At 33.7% G+C, this 20079-nt stretch overlaps 1 protein-coding gene and 1 pseudogene across 2 annotated transcripts; one reads left to right on the plus strand and one right to left on the minus strand.

The window, feature by feature from the left end:
- Window positions 1–770: 770 nt before the first annotated feature.
- LOC125848346 (uncharacterized) lies at window positions 771–7264 on the minus strand. Of its 2 annotated transcripts, none has more exons than XM_049528199.1 (7): window positions 7121–7264; window positions 4666–5448; window positions 4468–4549; window positions 4257–4323; window positions 3207–3392; window positions 3033–3093; window positions 771–1343 (listed from the first exon to the last, which is right to left on the minus strand). In XM_049528199.1, exons 2-7 carry the CDS (start codon window positions 5417–5419, stop codon window positions 1141–1143), a joined length of 1353 nt encoding a protein of 450 aa, XP_049384156.1. In that variant the 5' UTR covers window positions 5420–5448; window positions 7121–7264; the 3' UTR covers window positions 771–1140. The 2 variants fall into 2 exon arrangements, with proteins under 2 accessions (XP_049384156.1, XP_049384155.1); XM_049528198.1 differs by having other exon boundaries at window positions 4666–5459.
- An 8996-nt stretch (window positions 7265–16260) lies between these two features.
- LOC125847329 (uncharacterized) lies at window positions 16261–19043 on the plus strand (annotated as a pseudogene).
- The last annotated feature ends 1036 nt before the right edge of the window (window positions 19044–20079 follow it).

Genomic DNA, 20079 nt, shown 5'->3' on the forward strand with positions numbered 1-20079 from the left:
ATGAATATATGTGATTATAAATTTATAATTGGGGTGGGGTCCTCATCCCCTCCCCTCCGCTAACGCGGAGGGTGCACTAGAACACAGTAGAAGAAAAATCAGCCAACTATCAAACTCCGAAAGGATCCTCGAGATTCGTTCAGAACCCCATACACAAACCACATAAGCAAATCAATTACACTCAATATTCCGGACTCAATGGACCCCCAAAAGCCTCTCTCCTTCTGTTTATAGCTTATGACTAGTGTTTTTTATTTGAGATAAATCTGTATAATTTAGTCCACTTTTGGGACTAAAACTCAATTTTGCAGCTCTGTACAGGGGGTCTTTAAGACTTCTCTTTTGTATCACTTTCGTGCAGCATGTGTTTTTGGTTTCTTGAAATCTCACTTATTCCACTCTTTTCATAAGATGGCTCATACGCGCCGCGAGGTGACTCGGGATAGAGGTCGACCTCCCTTGCCTGATAGGGGTGCTACACCACCCCAGTTAGAGAGGAGGGTCCGGAGCCAAGAAATGTATAAATGCATTCATTCTCCCATCTACAACAACAACAACAACATACCCAGTGAAATCCCACTAAGTGGGGTCTGGGGAGGGTAGAGTGTACGCAGACCTTACCACTACCTCGTGGAGGTAGAGAGGCTGTTTCCGGAGGACCCTCAGCTCAAGTACAACAACCCAAGAAAAATAAGAGGAAACATTATATATGACATAGTATCCAATAAGAGAAAAGTGCATAGTCAACAACGGAGACAAAATAGACAGTATTGTCATGAAAAAAAGCATATAATATTACAAAATCAACAGAAGGAGGAACAACAGTATAGGCTACAAAAACAATTTCCCCCAAAAAAAAACTAAGAGGGAGAGGAAATAAGTTAACTGGATAATGTTACAAGATAACATGTCAAAACAATTAACGAAGACCCTTCTAAGGATAACATCGCGTATGAGCTCAAAAAGGATTCTAGCTGCAGCAGTCCACATTTGTCGTGATTGTTACACATATCAGACCAGTCGTCTGCTTTAAATTCCCAAAAGTGTGAAACCAAGTCTCAGCTCCACAAACGAGATCATCCCAAGACGTTAGCAGCAAGTCTCTATCACATATAATTTATATTAGTGCAGACCAAGAATTTAAGCTTTTAATAACTCTTCTGAGCTTGTCTGATCAATTGTTCGCGGACCAAGCAGACTACAAAGAACATCAGAGTAGAAATTCCAGTCTGAGTTTGTCTGATCAATTGCCTGCTGACCAAATGGATGTTGCTCTACATATTTCTGTACATGTTCCGCTTTTAATAACTCTTCCAAATAAGTTCGCAGATCACCTCCAGGGCCTACAATATGGTGCAACTTTTCAATCATCATAATATACATCATTTTATAGCACAACATAAATTAGAGATTTCCAAGAAAAGCTCGACTCAATAATCATCAGTAGCAAAAAGTGTCCATGAGGCTTGAAGTATTGGAACAAATTCCATTAAGCCACCCCTGCTTAATAAATATTGATGTTTGCATAATCCATGTATGTTAATCTAACTTTGCATGTTGCATCACATCTAACATCTTTAAGGAAGGCAATCAAGCAGCAAGAGTGTCTAAGCCCACTGCCGTTCACACTAGTCAGATGGTAGGAATCAGTTCTAATAACCACTAAAAGGGTCACATTAAACATGAAAAGGAAAACAACATTGCTGCAGATTACCCCAATTATAGTTTGTTGGGAGATATGGAGGAGTTGGTGTGCTATCAAATTTGGAGACAAGAAGTTTAATCACACCAATATGAGATACAGATCGACAGGATCATTCAAGCAGGCAGCCATGAACAAGGCCTATCCCAAATACAAGTTAACTTGGACTTGACCTAGAAGCTGTGAGGAAGTGGAAAAGTCGAGGCCAACTGTGAATTGGAAGGTTTTTATGTCAACCAGGTCCTGGCTGTGTTAAAATTAATACAGATGGTAGCTTCTTTCAAGCCACAGGCAAAGCAGGTATTGTAGTAGTTAGGAACTATAAAAAAAATTGATGACCGTGGTGTACGGGACAGCTTTCGCGCACCTCGATTAATTCCACGGGATACCTGCCACCTCCCACCAGCAACAGGTACCAAGTAACTCTGTCCACCAAGGCTAGGACGTATGGTTATCTAATTATGGCTTTCTCTTTCTTGGCAGTGTAGCAGCAACCTATGTTTGCTCGGACTCTTCATAAATGTCATCGGGTGCTTGTTGGACCCTTCAAAAATAGTGCATTTTTTAGGATCCGACATGGATGCGGCAACATATTTTGGAGAGTCCGAGCAACTTAGGCAGCAACAACTTTGCAGAAGCTTTTGCAGCAAAGGAGGGAATCAACTGGTGTGTACAGCAGGGATATAACAATATTTGGTTGAACTGGACTCAGAATTAGTGACCAAGATGCTGAGAACAGGCAATACAAACAACCTCAAGTTGAAGCAGGTTATAAACTCCACAAGATTGTGGACCAAGCTGAAGTGCAACTAACTTGCTGCTTTAGAGATGCCAATCTTGTGGCAGACTTATTGACTAAACGAGCTGCAATCACGGGAAACAGATCATACTACTATACCTTCCAATGTCTACCTAACACATAAGGGCCTTTTCAGTTAGACAAGGGTCAAACGCCCAACATTAGACTGAGGTATGACAAAGCTAAAAAAGTTGTAAGCTAACTGAATTCAGGGTACGATAGATTAGCAAGGACTTGATATATAAAATTGCTCCTTACTACATCTTTTTAGCAAAGACTGTATAGAGTCTCATGTGCATAGAAAAGTTCTTGCCCCCCACCCCACCCCTACCCTCTCCCGCTCTTTTTGTTCTTTCTGTTTATACTCTTTTGCTGATTAATTTACGTGGTAGGTATCAAGTCAAACCCCCAACACCTTAAGGATCACAACTTGGGTGATGGCTTAAATTTTCTTTTATTTTTTATTTTTTAAAAAAGAAGGGAAAACAACAGTATACAAATATTAAGCAGTACCAGACAAAGGGGTCTCACCTAGTGAATTATCATTCTTGGCCTTGAAGTTGTAGGAATGAGGAAATATTGCAGTGTGCACCTGAGGAAAAAGGTCGTGCATAATGTAGTTACAATCACGAAAAGAAATACCAAATCAGAAGGGGTCATTTAGGGGTGGTCTTGGAACCAAAAAGAAGGTGGTGTAAAGCTTACCGGATTTAGCAAGGCCTTGTAGGGAGAATCATCCACTAGTAAAGTATTTGATTCATCATAATCCCCTCTTTCCCATGGTAGATTTGGATCATATCTGTCCCACACCTTGCTCAGCTCCTTGCAAACCAAGGGCTTATGCTTGTTCTCAAGTGTCTTAAACATTGTCTGAGTGCTATGCGACATATCCTGCAATATTTAGTAAATAGAAACTGCTTATTCCTCTAAGAGAGAAGTGCCCAACAATATATGAAAAAAACAAACTATCTATAAACACACACACATCCACAAATCAATGGTCACACAGAAGTATCATGCTATGACTGCAGGCTCATTCTTCTTCTTCTTTTCCTTTCCATTTTACTAATGGTTGGGCTGAGAGTGAAAAAAAGAATGAACCAACCTTCGGTTAAGAAGGTTCCGGTGGGGAAACACAAGGGAGGTAAATATTCACCAGTAACCTCCTCTCACACCTTACAACAAAGGTGGTCCATATCACAATTCGCAGTCCTTGTCAAGGGCATGGTCAAGCAACATAAATGATAAAATGCATAGAAAAACAATATAAATGAACTAGGTCTGGTATAGTTACAAGAAGGAAGTCAAATATAACTTTTTTTTAGGCTAAGGAAGTCAAATATAACTTTCCATTCCCTTTCTTTCATTCCAACAGAGGAAAACAACCAATGTGTTCATGCAGTTGATAATATATTCTAAACCCTATATACAAAAGGGGAAAAAACAGCCCATGTGTTCATGCATTTGGTAATATTAGTCAATTGCTAGCAAAGGAATTGCAAAAATCACAATGTTCCATCAGAGACCTGACAATCTTGCAGAGCACAACAGTACATTAAGCATCAGCGTAGATCATGGCCAAAATACCACAAAGGAAATTGAATCTTTCCCTAAGCAAAGAAAAATAACAATAGGTAATCATACTCCTTTTTCTTTGCTTTTCTGTTTGTCACTTTCCTACTGTTTGGAAGAGGAATTTAAGAGTGCAACTAGGAGGAGCAATATGGAACTATTTGTGAAAGGAAGAATGCTTACCCAACAAAATAACAATTTTTGCTTCATGTTTCCCAATAAATAATCAACAACTTTAACTATGATCTTCCTGCACAAACATATATTCCAGTAAATGTTTATGAGTAAACCATAAAATGCATTAGAAAAACTTAAATCATTAACTGGGGCAAACTAAAAAATCAAGTCAGGAAAACGACATAAACTCAAGAAGCATTTCAACATCAAGGATTACTTGGATCTAGAAGACCAGATGCCCACGTCAAATCTTTCAAAGCAAAATTTCAGAAAATCATTACAGTAGGGTCTCTTAAATACTGCAAACAAAAGTGATAAGTATTTTTGTGTAAGAACCATGTGTTTCTTCATCTTGTGAATGAAGCTCAAAAGGTCATTTAAGCAATTAAATGAAAAGTAAATCATCAAATCTCACTTGCCCGTCTTGCGAAACATGCATCAGCCTTGCAATCTTTTGGCGGTGGATGGACTACATCTGCAAGTAGCCCATTAACATCAAGGATGAGAAGTTTTCTCTTCAAATGAGAACCCCTCATCATGCAGAAATCATCTGGACTTATGGGAGCTGACTGAACTTGCATGGTTAACTCTGAATTGTTCAACGCCTTTATCGTACTTCTTTTCTTCCTTCTCTTTTTCTTAAAAGGACTCTTTTCCAAAAGAGTTGTGGTCGCTTCTGTTTGCAATTCTAGATGTCCTAGAGGAAGCAATTGAGCATCAGAATTCTCTAAACCAGCCACGACTTCAATGGAAATATTTGGATTGCCGTTTTCTACGTCTCCATGCTTATTATCCAGCAGGCTTGGATTTGAGGGAACATTGTTTTGATCCATGCTACAAGGGTCAACTTTTTTGTCCAACGCCTTCATCCCACTTCTTTTCTTTCTTCTTTTTTTCTTAACAGGACTCTTTTCCAAAAGAGTTGTGGTCGATTCTGTTTGTTTTTGCAGATGTCCTAGAGGAGGCAATTGTGCTTCAGAATTCTCTAAATTAGCAACATCTTCAACGGAACTTTCTTCACTTTTAGGAGCCTCCAGATTTTTCAGCATTTGACCCAACCTTTGCTGTCTTACCTTTCTGTTAGCCTTCTGCCTCGCCCTTTTTCTTTTTTTCTTGGATATCAATTCTGCACTCTTCATAATAGAATCTTCAGTTGAAAGTGCGTCCATTTAGATATGCAGAACTTTAAGGAGCGCACCTGATGAATCACTTACAACAAGAAGCAAGAGTTTGTCAGTTATGCAAGGACCTCCAACTTTAACTCAAGCACAGTTCTATCCATAAGGTGGATTAACAATGACAGCAATTGATTGATTAGATTTCAAAAATTATCCAGATTCAAAAACCACAAGTTATGAAGAAAAAAGTTATGAAAAGAAAAGGAGAGATTTAAATTTTGGATCGGAAAATTAACAAACAGTAAACCCTGCACGGCTGCACATATTTGACCTTGAGCTTGAGAAAAAGGGAAATGTGACTCTTCGTCTCTTCGTGCACTAATTTCATGAACTATTATCTTAAGCGTCCATTTTGATCGGCCAGATTTAAGTGGTATCTTAGAACAGTTGATCTATTTTTTTAAAAACCGTGGTGTCCATACTAGCTTGCGCGCGCACCTTGTCTAGTTCCACTGGGTACCGGGTAACTCCACCAAGGCTTAGACAGATGGAAGAATCACCTAGTGTTTTTGCCTCCGTTGGGATCATCTTAGATCAACTGATCTTGATCACTCAAACACAAATTGATCTTTATCACTTAAATACGAAAAGACTTGTTTGTGTATAATATTAGTGATAGTGGAAAAATAGAGTATTGGTTGAAAAAATAGATCGATAGAGTAAACATCACATCATAATTCTGAATTTCAGAACTTGAACGTTGTGACAGTGGTATGCTAATGGAATGGCATATATTCGGGGACCTCCCAAAATGGAAAGAGAATCATTAAATTTGGACATAGGGAATTATTATCAACCATTTATAATTTTAGTTATGGGATAAGCAACTTTTCTTATTGTAAAGTCTGAGGTCTATTTCCGTCTTACTGATCCAGAAGAGAAAAGAGTAACTAGTGTTCTATAATTTTTTTAAAAAAATTCCTTATCATTATTTAAATATAATAGACATTAACATTTACTAACTTCTAATTTTTTTATAACCGGGGGTCAATGGCATAAGGTTTGAAACTAAGCCAATAATGGGTCTGACCCTCTACCCTTCTCCAACATATGCAAATTTCTAATTATTTGACAGATTTCTTTTGTTTAGCCATTTAATGTAGGCAATTAACATAATCAAAACTACTCTTGTTTACCCTATCACAGAGCTCTGTCTGGTTAAATTGATTTTTTTACAGCATTTGTCTAAACTTATAATTCCCATAATTTATGACATACATGGAACTGAGACATGATTATTCGATGACTAATTTTGTTGTGTCTTGAAGTTGAGTCTTTGCAGGAACATTTACCTCTCTTTCCAATTTACCAACATTTTAAACACCAGTCAAAAATGGACACACAAAATGGGATAAAGTTAGAAGTACAAAATTCACAATATTCATCAAATTGATTAATAATACTTCAGAGTGGATCAATAAAAGGCCACAACTTTGTACCAATTGTCACATGAAAGTAAATAAAATGCAGATTAACACGCAAGCAAAACAAAGAACTAAAAAGATCAAATTTTGAGCCTTTCTTAATACAGCAGAAGCAGACACGAAGCATTTTGAAACCATAAAATGCCTATTCTACCATTACAAGTCATGTGAAAATAAGGTAGGGTTTGTTGGTCATATAAGAAACATATATTTGGAAGACAAGAGAAGATGGCGATAGATATAGAGCATAGAAAAGAGAGGAACGTACAAACACTATTCGCCGGAGAAAGAGATCCAAGAATTTCGTCGGAGAAGGAGATCGCGGAAGTTCGCCGCCGACGGGAAGCGGTGATCGTTCGATAGACTCTGGTGTCGTTTTAAATTGGCGGGCTGGATTCGGAATTTTGGGTCCAAGTAGACTGCTAGAAAATATCTGGGCCGGGATTCTGGGCTCTTTGTCAGCGGTATCTTTTCAGGCCCATATTTGAAATCTACTAAGAAGGTGATTTTAATTGAGAAAATTTTAGAAATAGCAAACATAATAATAGACATATATTATGACTCTATAGTTATAGTTCTGATAAATTTGCTCCATAGCTATAGTTTTATCTGCTATAGAGGTTGCGGTTTGTATATTTCGCTTGCGAATATACAAGAACTCCGTTTGTATGTTTCATTTGCCAATGTACGAACATGGTAATTTATTATGGATTTTTCATAAATCGTATACAAATAGCTCTGGTAAGCATATACAAAATTCTGGATTTATACTATCATAAATTGAATTACACAAATTCTTGATTCATACAAATCAGATAAATTATACAAATTAGACGAATAAGAATAATTGGAAAAAATATAGCCACGAATTACAATTTTCTTAAACTGTAGCTGTAGTACTTAATTTGGGCTAAATGTTTGCTATTCTGATTAATAACCCCTTTTTAATTTGAGACAAGTTTGATATGTATTTACAATATAGCAATACACCACAATAGTTTGAAAGAATTACAATTTATAATTATAATTAGGGCTTTGTAGTTGATTTCTCTCTCATCTCTCATTTGCCTCCCTCCTCTTTCCTCTCTATGCGCACTCTAACTCTCTTCTCTCTGTCACCTCTCACTCGGCTATTTCCTATCCTTGTCATCTCTCTCTCCGGCACACCTATCTTTGTCTTTTTTCTTAATACAAAGGATACAATTGATTATATAAATCAAATATTAACAGTCGATTATACAAATACAAATAATAAGTGTCAATTATACATATCATTTTTTTGATACATAATACAAATACACATATATTCTCTAACACAACATTGATGCAAATTATAACAATCAATTATCTAATTACAAATATTGAATTTGATACGACTGTGATACAATTGTATTTACTGATACAATTTATTCATTGATATAAATTGTATTGGGATACAAATTGTGTTCGTCAATACAACTGATACGCATTAATATAAATGATAATAATTAATTATACAAACACAAATGTTGAACTTGATACAAAATTGATTCACTTGTATCCACTGATACAATTTATTTTAGAGCAACCCTTGGGTAATACATAAATCAAACGAGGGAAATTCCCCAAAAATTTGAATATTATTTGGTATACCTCTTGTAATTCTCATTGATTCAGACATTTTAGACAGACAAATGTTTTTCACAAATCTAAAACCCTAAAAGCAAATTTTGAATTTATCAAATATAAATGTATTAAAAATCAAACAAAATAAATTTGTAGATTCTACTAAATTTGAAATATCAAAACATCTGAAATACATAAATATTTGATGAATATCTAAACACACTCACATAAAATCAAAAAAATTGATAAAAATCCGTAATATATACAATCTGAAATACAACATAATCGGTGATTTTGAAAATAAAATCAAAAGAGATCTCACTAAATAATCGAAATTACCTTTATCAATAAAGATATTTCCTGAATTAATTTAGAGATTTGTTGAACAAATTAGGAGAACCTTGAATAATTTGTTTTTCTTGATCTGTAGGGAAACTTGAAGAAAGAGAAAATAGAAAGTGTGAAAGATGGGAAAAGTAAACGTGAAAGATGGGGAAAGAAAGGTAATGGGTAGTGGTGTATTTTTTCTTTCTTTTTTAACGATTAGTGATTTAGAATTTGGTCCAATGTTGGACTGTTTTAAGAACTAAAAGGAAAGATAAATAATAATATTTGGATACAAATAATTTTCTAAAATATTGACATTTTGACATTTTAAATAAATATTTTAAATTATATTTGTTTTGACTAATTATGTTAGGTATTATGACTAGTTTGCTACAAAATTTCAAAACAACAACATTTTAGCTTCTAATGGGACTCCTTATCCATAGTTTCACTATTTATTTAAAATGTCAATATTTAAGTTTGTTAAGGGCTGAGTTATGTATTTTTTTATTTTGATTAATTTGAAAGAATACAACTATTAAACAACAAAATAGAGAAAATCACGGGACAAAATATTTCAAAAAAAATTAAATTTAACATAAGTTACGTATTGAAAGAGCGTATGTTACCATTATTCTTTCGAGCGTTTTTTTCCTATGTTCTTAAAAATTTCAATAACTTTTTTTGAAAACAATAATTTGTCTTCCGAATCATTCCACGGATAATATCCAATCTTTTTCCGAGTTGAATTCGACATATTTTTGAAACAAAGATTTTCAAAATTCACGACTAGAAAGTAGTCAGTTCAATTGAATTCAAGGAAGTTTGACATTTTCGTTGAAAATTTAAAAAATAATCAGGTATTGCAACATGTTTTCCCATGATCATTGCAACGTGTTTTTCCCACATCTTCATCTTTGTTACCATTGTCAACACTCATCACACAACAAATAGTTAAGAAATATCAAACAAAACAACTCTGGAACTAATTAACTCCTAAATATAGAGATCGGGCTAATTGATAACTTAAACAAGTTCAAGTACGGTAGATTTTCTTAACAAGTTAAATCTGACCAGCCAATTGGGTTACAACAATGAACAACTTTTAGGAGGACTGGCACCTCATACCCAGCCAAAGAAAATTAGAAGGCTGAGGTCCACCAACAACAAATATTTAGTAACCTCTAGATCAACAGATTGATAGTGATAAGAAATATAATGTAAAATCAACTAAAGTTAGGTATCTATGCAACATTGAGAACATGAATACAATTGTGTGTTAGATAGATAAACAGAAAAAAATATCAAAAATACAAATCTAGTTTATGTACATTTAACTTATACAATAAAAAATAAACATGCAAACACAAAATTAATCACATGGACATAACATTCAAAAAATATTTTTCAATAATTTTGTGAAAACATAATTTAATACCTCTTCATCGCCATAAAGTATTACTTCATCACTTTAAACTTGAACTTGTTCATCAGGATTTTCAGAACTCGTAACTCTCTTTTTTTTTACTGCTCTCTTGCGCCATTTTAGCCACATAGTCTACATTTTCGAGCAACCCTTGGGTAATACATAAATCAAACAAGGGACATTCCACAGAAATTTGAATATTATTTGGTATACCTCTTGTAATTCTCATTGATTCACATATTGTAGATAGACAGATGCTTTCCACATATCTAAAATCCTAAAAGCAAATTTTGAATTTATCAAATATAAAAGTATTAAAAATCAAACAAAATAAATATATAAATGAATTTGTAGATTCTACTAAATCTGAAATATTAAAACAAAATCACAAAAACTCGAATAATATTGTTTAATAGACTAAAAATCTGAAATACATAAATATTTGATTAATATCTAAACAAACTCAAATAAAAATTGAAAAAATTGACGGAAAATCTGTAATATATAGAATCCGAAATACAACATATTCGATGATTTTGAAAACAAAATCAAAAGAAATCTCACTAAATAATCGAAATAACCTTTATCAATTGAGATAATTCTTGAATTAATTTAGAGATTTGTTGAACAAATTAGGAGAACCTTGAATAATTTATTTTTCTTGATCTGTAGAGAAACTTGAAGAAAGAGAAAATATAAAACGTGAAAGATGGGAAAAGAAAATGTGACAGATGGGGAAACAAGGGTAATGGGTAGTGGTGTATTTTTTTTTCTTTTTTATCGGTTAGTAGTTTAGAATTTGGTCCAATGTTGGACTGTTTCGAAAAATAAAAGGAAAGATAAATAATAATATTTGGATACAAATTATTTTTTAAAATATTGACATTTTGACATTTTAAATAAATATTTTAAAGTGTAATTGTTTTGACTAATTGTGTTAGGTATTGTGACTAGGTTGCTAAAAAAATTTCAAAACAATAATATATTAGCTCCTAATGGGACCCCTTAGCCATAGTTTCACTATTATTTAAAATGTCAATATTTAAGTTTGTTAAGGGCTGATTTATGTATTTTTTTTTTATTTTGATTAATTTGAAAGAATACATATATTAAACAATAGAAAAGAGAAAATCATGGGATAGAATATTTCAAAAAGTTTTTTTTTTTTTTTAATTCAACATAAGTTACGTATTGAAAGAGCATATGTCGCCATTATTCTTTCGAGCGCTTTTTTCCTCTGTTCTTAAAAAAATCAATTTTTTTTTAAACAATTGTTTGTCTGTCGAATCATTCCACGGATAATATTCAATCTTCTTCGAGTTGAATTCGACATATTTTTGAAACAAAGGTTTTCAAAATTCACAACTAGAAAGTAGTCAGTTCAACTGAATTGAAGGAAGTTCGACATTTTCGTTGAAAACTTAAAAAATAATCAAGTATTGCAACATATTTTTCCCATGATCATTGCAACATGTTTTTCCCAAATCTTCATCTTTGTTACCATTATGAACCCTCATCACTCAACAAATAGTCAAGAAATATCAAACAAAATAACTCTGGAACTAGTTAACTCCTAAATATATTGACCGGACAGATTGATAACTTAAACAAGTTCAAGTGCGGTAGATTTTCTTAACAAGTCAAATCTGACCATCCAATTAGTTTACAACAATGAACAACTTTTAGGAAGACTGACACCTCAGCCCCAGCCAAAGAAAATTAGAAGTTGAGGTCCACCACCAACAAATATTTAGTAACCTCTAGATCAACATGCTGATAGTGATAGAGAAATAGAATGTAAAATCAACCAAAGTTAGATCTCCATGCAACATTGATAACATGTGTTTTGCCGTAATTTAACTATTTCTAGAAAAATTACTTTTTGAAATGTTCTAAGTATAAAACAATTTGAGAAATACTTAGAAAGAGTCGTCACTTAATTTTTTAAAGAAATTAAGAAAACTTATAATTTTCAAAGATTTAAATAGAAAAAATCATTTGAAAATACCAAAGAAGGTTCGGGGTTCAATTTACACTTCGAGAAGGGTTTAAGCATTCGAAGTGCCCGCTAACATGCAGTTGACCTGCGATTTGACTAAAATATATTTTTGACTATTTTTAGGAAAATGGTTTAACATAAAAAAAAAATATGATAATTTACAATATTTAGTTAGCTTTGAGAAAATAATTAAATAAGTGACACATTTTATTTTTAATTTTTTAGAGAAAAGGATTCAAAATGGAACAACTGACTCGAAATACAAGTGATTAGAATATTAATAAAACAAGATTAATTAAAATTTATTTTATTCATTTTGAAATAATAATTTAAACCAATTTAATAAATTAAGGCATAAAAATCATTTTTTAATTAATTGACTAGCCTTTTTTTGAGAAAAATGACTAAGTAAGTAGTTATAATAATAATTTATACTATTAGATTAACTTTGAGAAAGTAGTTAAACAAAGAGCGATTTTTATTTTTTAAGAAAAATGAGACCTTAATTGAAATATTTGAATTAGAGACAAGTAACAAGAATTATAACGAAACTTAAATTAGTTGGTTTTTTATTTGAGTCATTTTTTGGTTTATGAAAAAAACTATTTTAAACTAATAATTTTTTTTTTTTTGACTAAAGATTATAAATGAAAATACAAGAATTGATAAAATAAGTTTTGTTAGAAACAAAACAACTTAGATGAATAGTTCGTCTTTTGGGGAATTCAACTAAGTTAATTAAAAATTCTAAAGTTAGAGTTAAACAACAAATAATAAGTAATTGCAATTAAATAATTAAAGCGTAAGGGAGAAATTGAATTTGGGCCTTTCTTGGGCCAAATTCGCTACTTTTTTGGGGTTTAAACAAAACCCGCTTTTGGTATACAGCTCATGTATATCAGTGTATATGAGCATGTATATCAGCTCTTTTCGTGTTTTTCTTGCTTCCGAACAACTGTATTTCGCCTTAGCCCTGTATTTTTCATTTCTTGACCTGTATATCGATGTATATCTGTTGTATATCATTGTATATTTGCCTTTTTCCACCTGCGTTTTTGGCTTCCAAGAGCCCTATTTCAACTTTCCAAGACTTGTTTCAGTTTTCCAACCTTGTACAGCCCTATACGGATCACCCGGCTGACTCAAAATAACTCAACGATATGCAAAGGAGATGGATTTGAGTCCAAATTGGACTCCACGACAAGTTCACATGAGACATAAACAAAAAATAAAATTAATACTCATAGTAGTGAGTCAAAATAAAACAAGCTATAGAAACCACAACAAACAATAATCCGACATATTCAACAAAGGAGAAGGAAAACAAAGTTCTCTAAATTTTGGACAAAACTAAAACAAATATTTTCTCCACAGTGAAAGAAAATAAGAACAGATGGCGCTTGAATTTCCGTTTTTCATTCAACTTAAGATACACAGAGAGTACTTAGAAGTTCTAAACATATGATCTACATGCATCTTGTAAACTATTCAAAGATTACTTGTCATCAAGTATTATTTAAACAATCATAAAAGAAAATAAAGCAATCTACTGGAAACTAGCAAACATCCAAACAAGAAAACATAAAAGATAATGCTGCCATTGACACTAACCCAAAACTATATTCCATTAAGTCTAAAATTAGCCCTAAGACAGCTAGCTTAAATGATCAATTTATCTACTCTATCTTAACTTGATGTAAACTATGTCAAACTCGAGATAAATCAACTCAACGTGCAAGGAAACAAAGACTACGACTAACACTATTACGAATAAGATTTTAGAGCTGCAAACAACTAACATATGAACCATGTTACTTAGTTGAATATAGATGGAGCAAACACCATGAAAAGGGATGAAGTAGCTCATACAATTTTACTAGCTTGAGTAATGAGAAGAAGAAATAGCCTATACATTAGATTATGAAAACCAAAATCACCTATAGAGAAATGGTCTCTGAACAACCATTTTTAACAGCCAACCAAATAAGCTTAACAGTGAACTAAGAGGACTTGGACCAAGGAGAAACAAACTCTAGACCGAACGGAATCATTAAGACTTCAAGGAAACAAAGATCAAGCAAACAACATGAATATCAAACAAGTCCTACCACCGACTTGTCGTCAACACTTTCAGAATCCTAACATCTGAATGATTTCCAATGATCAAGAAATGAACAGTCGTCACATCAGTTGAGCAACAAGATCACAATATCAAGCCATGAACTAAGCGATTCTTGGCCCACGACAAAGAAATCTAAAATCGGAAAAGGGATGTTACCTTCTTCGGAGCAGCGAGACTAGGACGACGAGCTTAACCACCAAGAACTTCCACCACTGTAAGCAGATTTAGATGAGCTCCGAAAAAACAAACAACTTTGAATTCAAATAGAAGAGACTCAAACTCTTTGTTTTTTTTTTTTTTTTTTTTTACTTTCTTTCAGGCAGTTCTCTTTGTATTTTTGTGTCTCTGTAAACTATATCCTCTTAATTTTTCTTCTCCCCCTTCAAATGAAAACTCCGGAGAGCCTTTATAGAGGGGTGAAAGGGCATATTTAAAGGGGGAAAACGGATTGAAAATTTGAATTCCAAATTCAAAATCTTGGAGAGATAAGAAATAAAGTTGTCCATTGTAACAATTTTCAACGGACAAGAAGGGAGAGGGGAAGAGGAGGACGCGATTTGCTGCGGGATTTCCGGTCTGAGCGACTGTTCTCGTCTGGATTTCCTGGATTTCAGCGATTTGGTCGCGAAGAAGACAAGTTACAGAGGTCTGGGTCGCTGTGTTGCTGTTGTATCGTTGGGAATTGTTGTGGAGAATTGGGTTTCAGAATTTGTATGCTGCTGCTGAGGTATGGGTATGTTTTGGGCTGGGAATTTGAGAATGGAATGAGCCTTTGAGAATTGTAAGAAGGAGGCTCAAAAAATTGGTTTAAAGTTTGGCTGAAATAAAGGGGTTTAGGAAAAGCTAAATGGCTAAATTTGGAATTGAGGAAAGAGCCAAAAGATTTCGATCATAGCCATTCAAAATTAAAGATCTAACCAAAGTTGAATTAATTTAGTTAATTTGACTAGAATATAAATAGAACAAATTAATATTAATCAAATAACGAGCTTCTTATTCTTAACGAAATAAAATAATTAACTTATATACAACTAATTAATTAAAATATATAAACTATTATATAACTAAACTAATTAACCAAATATTTAATTAAAACAAAATCTTTTTGAGATGATTTTTGAATAATCATAAACTATAATAATTATATACATAATTATGTAAAACATATATATTATCTAAAAACTATAAAAAAGTGACGAAATTATTTAAAATAACTTGCAAACTATATATTTTTTCTTAAAACTTTGTAAAACTAATTATTTTAACTCGATTGAAATTGAAGAAGCTCAAAATGATTAATTTATACCATGGAGAGTCAAAATTGGGTGTCAACAATATGATACACATTATGAATACAATTTTGTGTTAGATATATAAACAGAAAGAAATACCAAAAATACAAATCTAGTTTATGTACATTTAACTTATACAATAAAAAATAAACACACAAACACAAAATTAACCACATGGACATAACATTCAAAATATTTTCAAATAATTTTGTGAAAACATAATTTAATACCTCTTCGTCGCTATAGAGTATTACTTCATCACCTTGAACTTGTTCATCAGGATTTTCAGAACTCATAACTCTTTTTTTTTTACCGCTCTCTTGCGCCATTTTAGTCGCAAAGCCTACATTTTCGAGCAACCCTTGGGTAATGCATAAATCAAACAAGGGAAATTTCACAGAAATTTAAATATTATTTGGTATACCTCTTGTAATTCTCATTGATGCAGACATTGTAGACAGACAAATGGTTTCCACAAATCTAAAACCCTAAAAGCAAATTTTGAATATCCTTCTCTATTTCATTTTCACTACTGTCTACTTCATCAAGGTTGGTTTTCTTCTCCATCCTCTCCGTTACTCCGTTCACTTTCTCTGAGAGTTTCGAATTTGCAATCGATGGTAACCTCAGAGGAAAAATGACCACCGTCATTCCTACTTCGGAGGAAGACCCGTCACTTACCGTCGTTTGGTTCACCGCTCAGATGGCATGGGCTGACGCTGGCCAAGAGGTAGTCTATATCTTGCTCGATAATCTTCTATCACTCGATCTGCGTCTATTTTTATTGCTTGTTTGAAAATTTATTTAACATAGACAGGATTCTCTCAAACAATTTACGCTTTGTAATCTAGTTTTAATTTCCTATTTTAAAAAAATGGTGTTTTAAACAATCTGGATTTGAAATGCGGGTGGTTTAGTAAATTGTTGTATGGAATTTTGTGAGGACAGATTCTGAGGCTGGAATTCTATGGTTGTGGTATTTGTATATGTTCTGACTGGATTTATATGACATACATAGGTTGCAGAGCGTCAGGTGAATGGGTTGTGTGCTGAGACACATAACTGCATAATTGAAGGAAGATGGCTAGATTTGGTTTCATTGATGGTCACTTCTACGGATTTGATATTTCTAAAGCTTCTGAGAAAGGTAAAATTCACATTTCAGTTGATTGAAATGATCCAGAATAGTCTACATGGGAATGACTGAGTGGTTAAGACTTAGGAGTAACAGCATGGTGATCCGTGGTTAAAATCTCTGTTACTACACTCAGTGTGAGCCTTTCTATCCAATCTTGGTGGCTATATTTACCTAATACGTGTGCTTGTGTGCTATAACAAGCTGCAGTTGGATTAGTCAATGTGTATACAAGCTCACCCAACACCTTTTCACTAAGAACAACAAAATATATACTCCAGAAATTTTCCATGATATTTTAATAAATTCTTGAGTCAAATTATGTTATTATCTAGCACATATGGGACTTCTATCTTTGAGCAAATTATTTAGAGGCATCTCTTCTTTCTTCATCAATGTGAAACAACATCTGATTGTCTGGCACATTGAAACCATCCTTTCACATGTTATGTTTTCTGAATTTTGTTTGTTTTCTGAGTTATGTAATCTGCTTTAATTGGTTTCTACGTCAGATCTCAAGTGCATTTTCACTATAATTTGCAACCTTGTCAAGAAACCTGAGAGTTTGGACCAAGTACACAAGATGGCAGAGCTCATATCCATTACACTTTCTCAACAACCAAGTGATAAACCTGCATTTCGCTTAGAAAATGTATCATGTCTTGAAATTAATAACTTTAATTCCAAGAGTTTTTGTTTCTGGTGTCACAGTGCGCTTTGTTCCTCCTCTCATTTCTACTTGTTCAATCTCTACAACCTGTTGGAGAATCCTTATAGCCGTTTATTTGTGTACATGAAGGCCCTTAATTTGTCCATAAATGGAAAAGTCGCTGAACATATCTTGCCATCTTTCAAAAGGATAGATAGCTTCTTGAAAGAGTGGAATCTTGGAGTTAAAGATCAGAAGGGGCTCTTCCTTAGGATCTCAAACATTCTCAAGGAAATCAAGGGGTAAGAGTGAATGACTTGTATTTTCTGGAGAAACATGTGCTTAAAATTTTCGCATTCTTCTCTGACTCCCATCCATATTTGCAGCTCTGCAGAAGCGTCTTTCAAGTTTCTTATAAAGTATTTGGGAACTTTCTCGGATGAAGATGCTTCTGCCATGAATGAGGCAAATGAAGAAGCTCTACATGCAATTATTGCCTTTGTCAAGGCACCTGACATGTTTCAGGTATATATGTGTTCAACAGAACTCTGAAGTTGAATTGCTTTGGTAGAAAGGCAACTCTTTTCTAATTTGAACAATCTGTTGTTTTTGTTTTAGATTTCGAATTGCCAAATACTTTCTTTTTCCATGCTCTGTTGGTATCTTGTAGAGTGTTTTTTTTGGTGCATTGGATATGATCTATTGCTAGCATTTAATTGTATAGGTGTATCAAATTAAACTCTTGTATTAGAGTTACCTGATACCTGAAGTTGGTGGGAGATGACATGTATACTATGGAATTAGTTTGAGAGCATGAAAACTGGCCCGGACACCAGGGTTATCCAAAAAAAAGACTCTAATATTGTACGACATGATTGCCTCCCTCATCACTGTTGATATGAGTGATTTGCTTGGTAGCTGGATTCAAGCAACCAACATCATACACAATGTGGTCAGATTTTTACTGTTCTAGGTAAACTACTTGTCATATTTACTCTTGGCTTTTAATATGGCAGTGTGGCTTGCTAGATATGTTTGCTATAGTCCAATTGGAGAAAAATGCTAAACATGCTCTAGCATATCAGCTTCTGAAGATCTTTCTCACCGGGAGGTTTGATGATTATATGAATTTCCAGGAGGCAAATTCAGAATTATTAAAAACCTATGGTCAGCACTTGCATTTTTGGTAAATGGAACTTTGGTGTATTTTATGAGTGAACCCTTGAATTTATAATGTTGCATTTGGCCTGATTCTTCTGGTTAATGATGCAGGACTTCTCCATGAAGATTGTGTAGAAAAAATGAGATTATTGCCCTTGGTAGATTTTGGCATGACGAAAACTGGTCAAATTCCTTATTCCATGATCAAAGACACATTGAAGGTACATTTATTGTCCATGTCTTGTAGTTTGTATTCGTACTCCACAGTTTGGTCGTCCCGTTGGTCCTTTGCTCTTTGCAGATTGATGATAATGAGGTGGAATCGTGGGTTGTTAAGGCAATTTCAGCTAAGTTACTCATCTGCAAGATAGATAAAATGAACCAACTAATAACTGTAAAGTGTGCTTTCTGTGGTGGTCGTACTTTATTATCATTTCCTATGCTTTGGTTGTATAAGTTAGCTCTAGTTAGTTAAGCTTTTATTGTTCATTATTCGTAGTTTTTTTCTTTTCCTTTGAATGGATGTTGTGCAGTGTTAAGAAGTCTCATATCGGTAAAGGGATGAGAATTTGGTCTCCTTATATGGACTTGGACAAACCTCCCTCATGAGCTAGTTTTTGAGGTTGAGTTAGGCCCAGGTGTCATATTTTTACATGGTATCAAAGCCACGCTCATCCCAATTGTTGTTCACCAATGTTGGGCCCCCATTTAGAAGTGTTCATGCTCCAGTTGAGGTCTGGGCGTGCGGGGGAGTGTTAAGATGTCCCACATTGGTAGAGGGATGGGAATTTGGTCTCCTTATATGTAGGGGTGTGCATCGGTCGGTTCGGTGTTTTAGGTGTTATTGGTTCGGTTTATCGGTTTTCGGTTTGTAAATACTTCAAACCGATAACCAAACCAATAACATATTTCTTATCGGTTTTTGGTTAATCGGTTTATGGTACTTAACGGTTCGGTTTTCGGTTTAACCAATAAGAAAATACTCATATATATTATATACACGATAAGAAAATTTTCAAATAAACCATATGACTTTTTCCAGCATTTGGCATGAAAGTAATAATCATAAAAGTAACAATCATTTTTCTTGCAAGTTTAGGCACTAGACACATTCAAAGGAAAAAGTGTGAAAGTAACAATTGTTTAACCATTAATAAAAAGTGTGAAAGTAACAATCGTTTAACCATTAACAATAAAACTAGTAAATTTAGTATAGTCTTATTGGGTTATCGGTTTAACCATTAACAAAAATTATAAAACCGAAAACCGAACCAATAACCCAATAAAAAATTTTGCAAAACCGTTTAAAAACCGTTAGCCCAATAACCTAATATCAATAAACCAATAATATTTTTTTTGATTCGGTTTATTGGTTAAATCGATTTTTGCACACCCCTACTTATATGGACTTGAACAAACCTCCCCTCATGAGCTAGCTTTTGAGGTTGAGTTAGCATGAGGGGAGGTTTGTCCAAGTCCATATAAGGAGACCAAATTCTCATCCCTCTATC

The sequence above is a fragment of the Solanum stenotomum genome, chromosome 12 (assembly GCF_019186545.1).
Source record: "Solanum stenotomum isolate F172 chromosome 12, ASM1918654v1, whole genome shotgun sequence".
In the NCBI taxonomy this organism is placed as follows: domain Eukaryota; kingdom Viridiplantae; phylum Streptophyta; class Magnoliopsida; order Solanales; family Solanaceae; genus Solanum; species Solanum stenotomum.